General features: G+C 35.8%; 1 protein-coding gene across 2 annotated transcripts in view; it reads right to left on the bottom strand.

The window, feature by feature from the left end:
• Positions 1 to 12799, bottom strand: part of vipr2 (vasoactive intestinal peptide receptor 2) — a 45791-nt gene that overhangs the window by 18131 nt on the left and 14861 nt on the right. Inside the window, exons 1-3 of one of the 2 annotated variants that reach the window (XM_028021631.1) lie at positions 10619 to 10746; positions 9742 to 9847; positions 4364 to 4477 (exon numbers count right to left, since the gene is read on the bottom strand). In XM_028021631.1, the coding sequence (XP_027877432.1) occupies positions 4364 to 4477; positions 9742 to 9847; positions 10619 to 10684 (286 nt within the window). In that variant the 5' untranslated portion in view covers positions 10685 to 10746. Of the gene's footprint in view, positions 1 to 4363; positions 4478 to 9741; positions 9848 to 10618; positions 10747 to 12799 lie in introns of those variants that run through there. The other variant, XM_028021632.1, reaches the window with a different exon arrangement.

Raw genomic sequence — 12799 nt, 5'->3', positions numbered from 1 at the left:
AAAACCTTCCACTTTGTTATATGCAAACATAATGGTGATTATAAAAGAAACAAACAGATGTAATTTATTAGAAATTTATCTTAGAACATTCAGATCTTTCCAATGGTTTAGTAGTTTTAGCTTTAAAAACATATACAGGCATAAACTTCAACATAATGTTACCACAAACAAACCCCATATGTGAAGTAAAGTCACAACAGCAATGTTCAAACTAAAGCATTATGAAATTTAGAAATATATTTAAGACATCAAGAGGTAAATAAGTTCAATCTCAACCATTTTGTCACAGACACAAAGCTAAAACTTAATCACATTTCCAACTCTCCAACATTTAAACGATTACAGATAATGTTGGGAGTTCTTAATCTGTCCCCCCCCCCACTTATTATATTGGAATTCATGCAAAATATATAAACAAAGACATTGCATATAATTTAGCAAAAACAATACATTTGTTTGATAAAATATTTCAACCTGCATAAAAAACAAAAACAAAAAGTTTCTCTGGAGAAACATATTAAACTTCTGATACTCTGGTCCTGATACTAAATTATGCAGCTTAAACTTAAAACCACATGACCTTTTTGTCAAAGGTCATCATTTTTACTGTCTTCTCAGTATATTTAACTTAAACTGCTCCTGAGAGAATAAACAGACTTGAATAAACCCATTTTGTCACCTTTTCTCTGAGTAGCTGTGACATTCAGAATGAAAGTTTGGTTAAAAATATAAAGATCTTCACACTGCAGAGCTGACATGTACAGCTTTAGCAGCATCTGTGCTGTTCAATTATGCAGGTGTAAATATTTCATCAAAGCTCTCACTGTAACAGAAAGAGTCAAACACTTAAGGAGGGAAAGCTCTGCCACAAAGTCAGGCGTTCTGCACAGAATTCGTAATGAAAGGCTGGTGAAACGGCGTGACATTTACGAGTTGAGAGTAATGCAGCCTGCAGGATGGAGTCACACCGCGCCAATGGACGTTACAGCAGGATTATGCTTCAAATTATGACCAAGAACAAGGCAGGATGATGCAGCCCATCATAAAACTGGTGAGATACCAGAAAAAAATAAACTTCAGCACAAATATCTGACTTTTTCAGTGAACATGAAAGTCAGATAAACCATGATGGATCATAGGAGAGATTTCATTTAAGTTTGATTCTTTTTCTTGGTTTCATGTAAAGCAAATATTAATTTATTCTTCCATTAAAAGGTTCTTATCCAATTCTTTTAAATCCTAGATGAGACATGATGCGAGAAGAAAAAGCTTTAAACATTTGAAACATTTTGAATGGTTAACCAGTCAAAAGTTCTTAAAACTTTGTTTGTTTCTTTCTTCTGTGTCAAATTAAATAAAGAACAAAAAAAACATAACTAAGAAAATTAGGGATTAATATTTTAGTTAATGGGCTGCACGGTGGGGCAGTTGTTAGCACTGCTGCCTTGCAGTAAGACAGTCCTGGGTTCAAATCCCATCATGGGGTCTGTCTGCATGGAGATTGCATGTTCTCCTCATGACTTCTCTGCCTTTTTCCAATGCTCCAAATGCTAACTAGAAACAACCAATCAGAGCTAAGGGGCGGGTTTTACTGCCGTCCTGGTTACGGATAATGGTGTTTAAACGTTTTTTGTGTAATGTTTTGTTTTTCTCTGCCATTCGCACATTTAGCAGCACGTTCACACGGCTCACTGACAGCGCTAAGCCCCTCCTCCTGGCTTTGACTGCATTTCCTCAGACGTCAGTAGCAATGTTTTTTGCTCAGGGAAGAGGTGAAGGAGATCAATCTTTTTAACAGATTATCTGTCTCATACGACACAGTGACAATTTTAACAAATACGTTAAAAACATTTTTTTTAAATAAAAGTTACATACTGCAACTTTAAATGAATTTATTTTTGTAATTCCAATTTATGCAATTTTATGGTCAACTAAAAAAAAGAAAACAGGATACTTCTAGGGTATCATTGTGACAAAATGTTGCAGAAAGCTCAAGATCAAATACTAAGAATGTAAATTTGTTATAATCCAGTTAGACATTAATGGTCATGGCGTTGAAGCACAATGTACTGTGACCTTAATCTGGTGTCAATCAGGTCAGTGGAACATTTAGTGATAAGAAGATTCAACATTTCCACCAAAAGTCTGGATTTTCTCTCCCAGTCTGTCACTAAAAACATGTTTTATGAGATTTTTATGCAGCAGCATCACAGCAAATTGGACTCTAAGAAACTACAGGATAAAGAAATCTGACGATGACCTGGGGGCAGCGTTGAACCGTGTAGAGCTTAGAAAGGAAACATTCTTTAACACTTTAAGACTGCCAGAACAATTTCCCTGAGGCCATGTATAAAACACAGTGAACATCTCACAAGTTGTGGAAAATTACCGGTAACCATCCCGTCTCGTTGCTGGAGCAGATAAGAAGCTTAATTGCGTTTGTAAATAAGTGCCATGTTCAGTAAACTGTGAAGTGCTGAGGGACATTTTCACTGCCAAAATCAGAGCGGTGCACTGCGAGTTCAGCTCCCTTTGGAGAAGCCCAGAATGCACTGCAAGAAGCTCAAAGCATCACTGGCTTGCCGAGTGGAAGTAAGCACACGTCTGCCCTTACTGTGCCCCTAACAAACCCTCTGCACTGTTATCCTGCAGGCTAAACCCAGCCGAAGCCCCCAGATTATGTCCGTGGGTGCAATGCTTGCAGAATATTGCAGTTCTCAGGAACCTCAGGGCAGGGGGAGGTCAGGAGTGAAAAAAGTTTGGATGAGTAGAGCACGGAAATATTCAGGTTTTAGACTGAGAAAGATATAAGGCAAAAGCTAAATCCCTGCATTTAAAAATGCTAAACTTTGAGAAAACTGTGCAGTGATTTCTAAAGGTCAACGAGCAGCAAATCCTCAAATTTAAGAAGGTAGTGCTCTAAAAAAAGGCACAAAATTAACCAATCCATTGTCTAAAAATAGCTAGTTATTGTAATTTCATGTAAAAAGAAATTAACTGTTAAGTACTTTTTTTATGGTTTAAACTGGTATTTTAACCATTTTCTTTCTTTCCAACAAGAATCCAACAAGTGTTTGTAGTTGGAAGTCCTCTTTCCAACATTTTTAAATTTGCAACACTAACCCTCTTGAAAACAAATGAAATTATTCTCAAAATTTACTTCCCACAAATTTACGACATTTTGAGCTCACAGAATGTTTTTTCTTGAAAATTTCTGAGACGAATCTCAAAATTTCTGAGTGCAAATCTACAAATTTTCTAGCTAAAAGTTTTGTTTTTTTCTTGAAAATTTTTGCAAAAGTACATTTTGATGACAAGATGTACTTTTTTTTTCTATGTTCAATGGCCGATGTAGGCTGTAAATGACATTTAAATTTTTGATAGAAACAAAAATAGTTTTTATGACACATAAAAGCCTGATTGACACAATGAACACAAGTCACATCAATAAGTTACTTTCCAATCACCAACAAAAGTAAAAAGCTATATTTCTAATGAATAAAAATAAAAGAAAGAATGAACAAAGGTTGAGATTCTGGAACTTCAGGGAGCATCCTGTAGATACTAAATGTTATTAAATGTTAGTCCAACTGCGTAAGCGTGAAACATTTCAATAAAAAGCTTCGGTAAAAACGCTGCGACTTTGGCGGGGAGGAACTGTCCCACAGAGAGAAGTGTCTGTACGCCGCCGGGTGCTTAATAATGTTCAGTCATCAATTTGGAAATCGGAGCAGAAACCCAAACTGTCGTGCAGGGAAAATGTGATGTGGAGTCAGGAGGGAATCCAGGAGCCGCAGAGTCACTCAGACGAGACGATAAGTGAGGGTGAATCACGGGACATGAAGGACAGAACGTCTGCTGAGCGAAAACTGTCTTCTGACTCGCTGTTTGCATTTAGAAATGCATTTAGAAATGCATTAAATAAAAAACATGAAAGTCTCTGGAGGATTGCAGCAATCTAGACACAGTTGCATCATGAATTGTATTGAAGACAAAGAAATATGTTGCAAAATGTTACATTTTTGTTTTTATTTAATAATGAGATGTTTTTGTGCCCTTAAAAATGTTATGTTACTTTGAGAACTTATTGTTTCAGAAATGTATCACCATGTGAAACACACTTATGCACAAATGCTTGAAAGCCTTTATTTTTGTTGATTAAGTCTTGTTTTGTTAAAAAGCCTGATATTTGAAATTAGGATATTACATCATACCAATAAAAAAAAACATTTTAAAACCAGAAATGTGGGTTTAATGAAATGTATGTTTAACACCTGCTTAAAGATCATTTTCAAAAGACAAAATAATAACAAAAAAACATCTTTATTATTTTTTTCACCAGATTTATTAAATCATAGCTTACCATTTCTGCTGAATAATAACTTGAGGGCTCGAGGACAGGGGATGGTGACTGTCTCTCCAAATTCAGCTCGGTCCCAACACGCGATGTTGTCCCAGGTTCCTCTGCATCCCGACTCTGTCCAAAACAAACAGAACTCCTTAGTAAAATACTCGACACAGTTTCGTAACACGAGCTGAACTGAAACAATATTTGCAAACTGTTTTCTTGTGATTGTTGCAAACAGATGCAAAATTATTGAATTATACATCTTTGAAAAGAAATAGTAGAGCCTCCTGCACAACCAACAAGAATGGAGAAAGTGGTTTCTGGATGGGAAGTCAATAACAAAATACTTTTCTTTTCCAGCAGCCATTGTACAGCTGATACAGCGATAAAACCAGCTGACCAAACGTGCTGAAGCTTCTTCTTGCTTGTTAACAGCGTAGAGTGAATTTGCTCATTTTCCAGACACCAAAAAACGTAATACTTATTGGTTTGGAATAAGCTGAGACCCAAATGGAAGTACAAAAATGTGCAAAACGTGAATATTTTTCACATTTTGCAGATCCCCCGTAATCGCTTCTAATTAACGCCTGTATACTGCATTATGCATGATTTGTCCCAAAAATTGCCGTACAAGTGGAGAATAGGCTTGAAATGGGCCAAAAATTGCACATTGTACGCCAAAGAAAGCGGACTGCAAGATGCAATAATGAGTCTAAAAAACAAAAGAAAAAAATGACAAAGGGAAAAACAGTCATGCCTGAAGAATTAAAAAAATATCAAAAAGATTGCACAAATTTTATTTGCTGAAGAAAAAGTGAAACCATCTGTAAGACAAAATAAAAACTGGAGCGGAACTGGACGACACAACATGACAGAGATCCAAATCATTCCAGTAAATCCAAAAAGAGCTGACTGAGAATCAACAAATAGAAAAATCTGGGAGATTTGGCTAGTAGAAGGGTGTCCATTTTTTAAGACTAACTTTTCCTGAGTTAGAAAAAGTGTTTTAGATCTTTTTGTTTTATGCATTAAAACAACAATTTAAGCCACCATCTTTTCCAGAGATAAAAAAAAAGACGTTTGCACATTTCTACATAAAAAACTGAATAATTAAAAAGCGGTCCCATTTTTCGTTACCCAACACTAACAAGACCAAAGAAGAAAATGTCTGTACATATTTGTCTGTGCATCCATCTCAAGCTGACTAAAAGTTTGAACAGAGAGAAACTTGACCCTGGGTTGACATGAGGGTAGCACCGACCCTGCAGAAAGACAACAAATAAACTCTGGACAGAAATAGCTCCTCCTGCTCTCAGCGTGAGTCCTAATGGTGCTACGCTGCTGATGGCAAACAGTCAACTGGGCTTTTTACTGATAGATAAGCGGAGACAGTGTGTGTCACATGAAGCTCTGCTCCACAACATCTCTGCTAAAGATCCTTTGCTAGCATTTTTATAGCTGTAAAAATACTATAAAACAGGCCCAAAATAATGCAGAGAGAGAAACAAAGCTGCAGCCCAAACTGGATGTGACATTTTTATGTTGCTCAGCTGAAGATCATATCAAAAATCTGAAGCATAGCTATTTTGTCAGAAAATATTAAAGACACTGACAGATCTAGTTTAGAGCACGAAGGTCAAAATGTGTAGCGTTGAAATCTAAACTAGTTCAGCAGATATTTCCAGAGACATTTACTTACAGCAAAATTTCTCTATTGTTTTTATTTGAGCTCAAGACCAAAAGATATTTATAAAAATCTTTCTGCTGATTTTTCTCCAAGTTTGATCAATCAACACATTTATCTGCTGTAACGATCCACAAACTGCTTCTTCTTCTTCTCTGATGGTTTATTTCCAGGCATTATTGTCAAAAGGTCTGAATGTGTTTTCAGTGAAATATCAAGTCCTGTGACATCCAGTAAGTGTATCATTTATGATGTGCTTCCTTTGCATAATATATATTGCATTCATATTAGAGAAAAAAGTAGAAACTCTACAATCTGTCAATGCAGGGGAAGTAGGTTTCCTGGTGTTGCTGTCTGCATTTAAATTAACCTTAAAATTGTACAAATTGGAATTACAAAAATAAATTCACCTAATGGAAACATTCCAATTTTTTTGTGCTAGAATGAGGTGGTTTTATCAGAATTACTGTATTTAGCATAACTGCAATGGAGACACTTTTTATGCATCACATGAGTCACTTGATCAACAATCAGATAATATTTCTGGAGAAAAAGTAAAAGATGATGGCATGGCATGTTTTTTTTATTATTGCATGAACAAACTTCTTTATGTGATTTTAATTGCATTTCTTATTTAAAGAAACGTTGCAATTGTGAAATCTTGCTTTTTCAACATAAGCGGAATATTGACAAAGTTTTCCTAACATTTGTCATATTGTATTTTAATTTTCCCTCACATGATAATCTCAAGCAGAAAGTTCAAGTTCTTGAACAGAAAAAGGTTAAATAATTGTTTGCCATATGAATCAGGAAGCTGAGCCACCTACTACGTCGTGTCAGCCAAGTCAAGCATTCAGCATGCTGAGTTGGGTGAATCTTCATCAGAGTAGACATTAAGTAATGGTACAACGGGGTTATTGCTGCAACATTTACATATCAGCAGTTTCTATTAACAGAATTTATTGCATCTCTAAAGATAGCAAAACGTTTCGGTGTTCAAAAGACAATCAGTGGCGTAACTGAAGATATGATTTTTATGTTTTTGATTTCACATTAAAATTACCCACTAGGGCAAAGATCGAGTGCAAGAAAAATTATTTTTTTTTTTTTTACTATTTTCTAAATTTAAACAAATATTTACTGCTAAAAGAAAGAAAACTCCCAACAGCTGAGATTAAAACATAAGTGAGGCAAAGTCATTGTACTGACTATTTATTTTCCCACAAATATTTGCGTCTGAGCCTTAAAAGTAGCTAAAGGAGAAGGTCCCAGTTACAACCTGGGAACTCTCTCAACTTCTGATCTGAACGTTTCGCTGCTGGGAAAGGGTCAAAATGGCTGAAACTGAAAGAGTTTGAACCTCTTTGCTTGTTTGTCTAAATCTGAACAAAAACACAAAACTATTTGAGGTCACATTTAATTTCAGAGTTATTTACCGACTCAAGTTTTGATCCAGTCCAATTTGAAAAAGTTTCCATTGCATATAGTCCATTTTCTGTATGTACTTTTGCTTATTCTGGGAACAGGACCAGCACTTCCACCTTCTGTTCTTTAACAAAGAGAACTTTAGCTGTACGCTTTAATTGAAAACATCTTCTACATCAATTTGGGTGAAATAATATATTTATACATTTTGAATTTAAGCTCACCAATCATGCTGTAAACTCTGGTTTTTGTTGAGACTTAACTTTTTAACCAGCATTTAACTCCTTCCTTTTCCACATTTTTAAATATTTGCAGTAAGTTTTTGTCTTTTCTCCTCTCTCCATTTCTATCCATCCTGCATTTTCTCTCCGGCTGATTGGCTCTTATGTTGATTTTGCTGTACAGATATTACTCTATTCCTCGAGAGGTTTCAAGACATGGGGCTCATTTGTTCCAGCCTACCACTTCTGACCGCGCAACAGCTCCCTGCGGACGTCTAATGCAGCAGCAGCAGCAGGCTATTCTCTTGGAGGCCGCAACAAATATAAATGTTTCACTAAATGGAAAAAAAAAAACTAAATTTAGATTCCATCCTCTCCCAGAGTTTTTATATCAGCAGATTGAAAGAAAAAGTCAGTGGATAAATGGGTAGAAAGAATGTGAAAGTAGAAGTGCGGTAGTGGAGGGTAAGAGACGACAAAAGAGGAGGAGAGAGGAAAGAGTGTGAGTGTACTTGTCCCGGGGGCAAAACAACTCCAACACCAATCCAAAATCATTGGTGCATGAAAAAAACTCAGACTAAGTGATCCATCCTTTCACAAACACACATCAGAGGCGAGACCCAAGGTTTTAAGCAACAACTCTTAAAAAAGCCAAATGTAAGAAGAAGTCACTTTAACAAGCTGAATCGAACAACTGTACTCCCTAAACCTCCTTTAAATATGGATTTTTGCTGCAGGCAAACTTTGATCTATTTTTACTGCAAAGTCCAAATGCTTCCAACATGTTGAGGTGTGTCTCATTGAGAAATACTCCTCACACAGCAGAGTTAGCTCAGACAGGACGGGATGCACCTCAGGAGTTTTATTTCAGGCCAGCCATATCTTCCAGAGAAACCGTGAAACTAATCAGCTTCATCTATAGAAAACTCTTTCCTGCTGAATCTTTCTGCATTTAGTGCAAAGCTGAACTTCTGTCAAATTTCAGCCATTTTGTCACATTTCCAAAATCTTATTTTTTTCTACTTTGTAACACTGGCTGCAGACACTAAAGATCCAGAAGCAGGAGTTAATAAACAGAGCATTTACTGTGAAGAAGCGTGTGTGATTGATATTCTTCAGATTGACTGATGTGGATTCTTCGCAAACATCTTGGAACTAATGATCAATGGAAAACCACCCACCAAGAAGTATTTCATCTTTGATGTTAATGTCACCATTTCCACTGCCTATTTTTGCATCCTGTGATAAAGAAAACAGCAAAAAGAAACCCATCTCCATCACAGAGTCCTGTTCTGATAGAATCATAACAAGCGTTGCCGTCATCCAAATTTGGGCAAACGTAGAGGAAATCTCATGCCTCTCTAATCCAGTTTAGTTCAAGTATGATTTGCTTGTAATCCATTTTTAGTCCAGTAAATTGTTCAAAGAAGACCTGCCCTGAACTTTTATAGTTTGTTTATGTGTTCTGAATCTAGCAGGAAAGATAGAAAATCACCAGATTTAACAAGATCTGAAACAAAAAGCTCTAAATTTAAGACCAGACATTTTTAAAAAAAGCTTTTTCAGTCTGTGCTTCCTCTTCATGTTTCCTCTTTTAAAGATGCTTTCAGCAACAAGGACATCAGAAAAACAGTACGATTAATTTAAAACATCTGTTTAATGCTGAGGTTCCTGCAACTAAACTAAAGCGACTGCATGCTGATTAACTCACAATCCTACAGCAAAAGAAAATTAACACGGGATGGTGAAAATTTGACCAATTAGGCAATTTTATGCAAGTTAAAAAGCAATAATTAAACAAAATTCAGTTCTTTAAAAGTCTTCTTGAATTGTTAAAAAGAAGACATGAGCAAAGAGTTGCTATCTATGTTGCATATTCACACCACTGCTATGAAATTCACAGAAGTGTTTGCTATGTAATTGTTTTTGCAATAACAACTAATGACATGTTATTCCATGCAGATGCTCTGTCTGCACTGCCGAAGACAACTCACTACAACATGTTGAGCATGTGCAGAGGCTGTAGCTCATTAAAATGACAGATATTTCTAAAAAATACTAACCTTTATCGTCGCCAGCAGCCTCCTCTTCCTTCAGCTTCCTCACACAGTCCAGCCGATCTTTTTCCACCTCCAGCAAGAAGCTACATGTTGGATGTCGAGCGACAACCTGTGTGGAATAACAGGATTCAGTAAATGAGCTTAAGCTGCCAAAACCCAAGTTTTACTTTAAAATAAAATAAATAAATGGATTTAATCAAGAGTAAGTGAGGATGTCTGAAGAGGAACAAACATAACGCCTGAGGCCAGAAAAGACTGAAAAAAGTTTATTTATTTGTATTATTTATTTGCACAGGACCTTTCTGCAACAAGGGAGATGAAATTCTTTACATCATAAAAACATCATACAGTCATCAATTGTGAAACAAGCAGTAACATTTTGTCAAATTCCATCATCAAAATCATCAATGCACATCAGCTATATTGGTCAAAAGCAACAAACAAGGCGAGTTTTTAGCCTGGATTTCAAGGAATTCATTTTGGATGCACCCTGTTAACTTGAGTGCTGAACCATGATTGATCAAATCCAGTTTCAGTTCAAGTTCAACTCCATTCACATGACGAGAATTTCCCACACAGCAGTTTGTTATAACATCCCAAATAAAAAACAGTTTGTCCAAATGGTACCGTCCAAAAACTCCATCAATTTGTTATCAAACTTGCAATAAAACTGTTCTCTTTTACCACAATGCAGTATTTCACTGTATTATCAAGTCACTTTTTTGTAAATTGTAAAATCCTTTTTCAAAAACAATATGAAAAACATAACATTTTACCCAAACAAAGTAAATTTTATATTTGAGTTAGATAAATGCTATTATTCAACAATAATATGCTAGACAGAATAAAAATCTAAGTGAAAAGCCCAGAATATGCTCACCAAGCTCACGATGGGGACAACAGTAAGGTGGCTCTCAGTCCCAACATGTGGGGCACTAGATAACATATCAAGGTATGTTTTTTATTCTTTAACCACAGTGATAAGACATTTCTCCGTGGATAAAGTATCCTATATACTTTATTTTAGACATTACCTTTAGCTGAAAGCAGAACGAGATGAACTTTCAGGAAACTAACAGCAAATAAGGGCTAACGAGGCTAGCTAGGTAGGCCCAACAGTACTCGTTAAACTCCAGTCTGTTTACACACGTCAGCTGCTTCCAGCTTTGAAGTTGTCTGATAAACGGCAAAAAATATTTGCTATCTGTCTGTTGAACGTTTATGTCCAGTATTTTTCGGTTTTAAACTACTCAAACTCTCACGCTGCGCAGCTCCACAGACTCCTCCTCATGTCGCTCTCTGCTACTCACATAACAATGAAGAAGGGCGGGACCTACAACCACAGGCTGCATTCTGATTGGCTGAAACACAGTGGAATCTAGATTTTCTATTTGTTAGGTAGGCTATCCTGCTTTCCTAACCTCTGGTTTCTTAAAGAGGCAGTGTCATTTTCTGTTGGTTGCATAAGGACTCTAGAACTGGGATGATGTGCTCTATCTTCCTGGTTTTAGTGAAAACGCCAGCAGCATTGCAATACTCATTGAGACTGAAGTGAAATTCACGGATGAGTTTCTCTGGCTCTTGCGGGAACATTAGTCCTCTAATCCTGGAAATGTTCTTCAGGTGATAGAAGGCCGACTTCGTAACTGTCTTTATCTGGCCCAGATTCCATCCTGATCTCTCGTTTCTAGCTGTTCTAGCTGTGTGCTGACTCTTGTTATTCCTCTTTCGGTCCAAAGATAATAACTTCAGTTTTATGCTCAGAAGATTTATTTTTTCTTTTTATATGCAATGTAGTACCTGAGCAACAAGAACACATTTGGGATCATTTACAACAGTTTTAGGTTGAATGTATGAAAATAAATCTGATTAAACTAACTGGAAGATAAAAAATCTCTAAAGGGTTTTTTAATACATAGAGTAGATGTTTAAGAAAGAATGCTGTCTTTCTTAAAGAAATTAAATCATGTTAGTCTTTGCTTGCTCTCCACTTGTGTTTTTAACATTCCATGCATTTTTGTATCTTAAATTCAAAATGTTAGTTTGTTGCATTTCCATTCTATGTCTTTATTATACCTGCATATCTCTACCATTTAATTGGGTGTGGGTCTGTTTTGTGTTTAATTTTTAAAGCATGTTGTTATGAAAACGGCTAAATAAATAAAGTTTTATTAATTATAGATTGATAAATCACACAAGTATAGAAAAAAAAGCATTTGCAGTAAAGTAGAAGCAATTTAAACCCAATACAGAGAGATTTATACATACTTTCAAAGTATAAGTTTCATCTTTTCTGTTTATCCTTTTAATAGTTTAAAACCACAGACTGCATAAATTATTTAGATGTAGAAAAATATTAAACAAAATGCTGGAAGCATCCAATAACAGTAAATATGCCATCATTGTGTATAAATATGTGTTCATGAATTTCAAACGTCCCGTTCTGATTCCAAACTCATGTAAAGGACACAGATTTCCTACAGGAGAAAATCTACTTAAGTTTCTGGCAATGATAGGAGAAACAACCTGTAAGGTTTAATCGCTCTCAGCTGGATTAATCGTTCTGGAAAAGGATTTATTTTTAAATCTCTCCAATCCCTGCAGCCTCTCCTTGAAGAGGAGGGCTACTGTCTCTTCTCATTAGTTTCTTGAAATGATCCAAAGTTAATCTGCTGACCAGATTTATTTACTGACCAAACTGGTCAGATTTGTGGATGTTGCATTTAATTTAACATGAAAACTTCAAACAACCACTTGACCTTTAAAAAACAGGGTTTTTTTAATGGGTTCAAAGGTCAGTTTTTAGGGTTTCAAATTTAGGTTTATGTTGCACTTATTGATTAATAAGTTTAAATAAATTTCTAGATGATGGACAACGTTTTGAGGATTTTTTCAGACTTACTGTAGCTGCACATCTTGAATGATTTCCATGTTTTAACATGCTACGCCTATAAAAGTTTAATCCCTATTATCACACTTTGTGTAATAATTCAACATCTCCTTTATTTTAACGCTCCTAAATAATATCCAGAACAACCAATTACCTTTTGAGATCACCTAG

This window comes from Xiphophorus couchianus, chromosome 6, assembly GCF_001444195.1.
Source record: "Xiphophorus couchianus chromosome 6, X_couchianus-1.0, whole genome shotgun sequence".
Classification (NCBI taxonomy): domain Eukaryota; kingdom Metazoa; phylum Chordata; class Actinopteri; order Cyprinodontiformes; family Poeciliidae; genus Xiphophorus; species Xiphophorus couchianus.
Note: the sequence above shows the minus strand (reverse complement) of the source record. Positions and strands in the feature narration are given on the sequence as shown.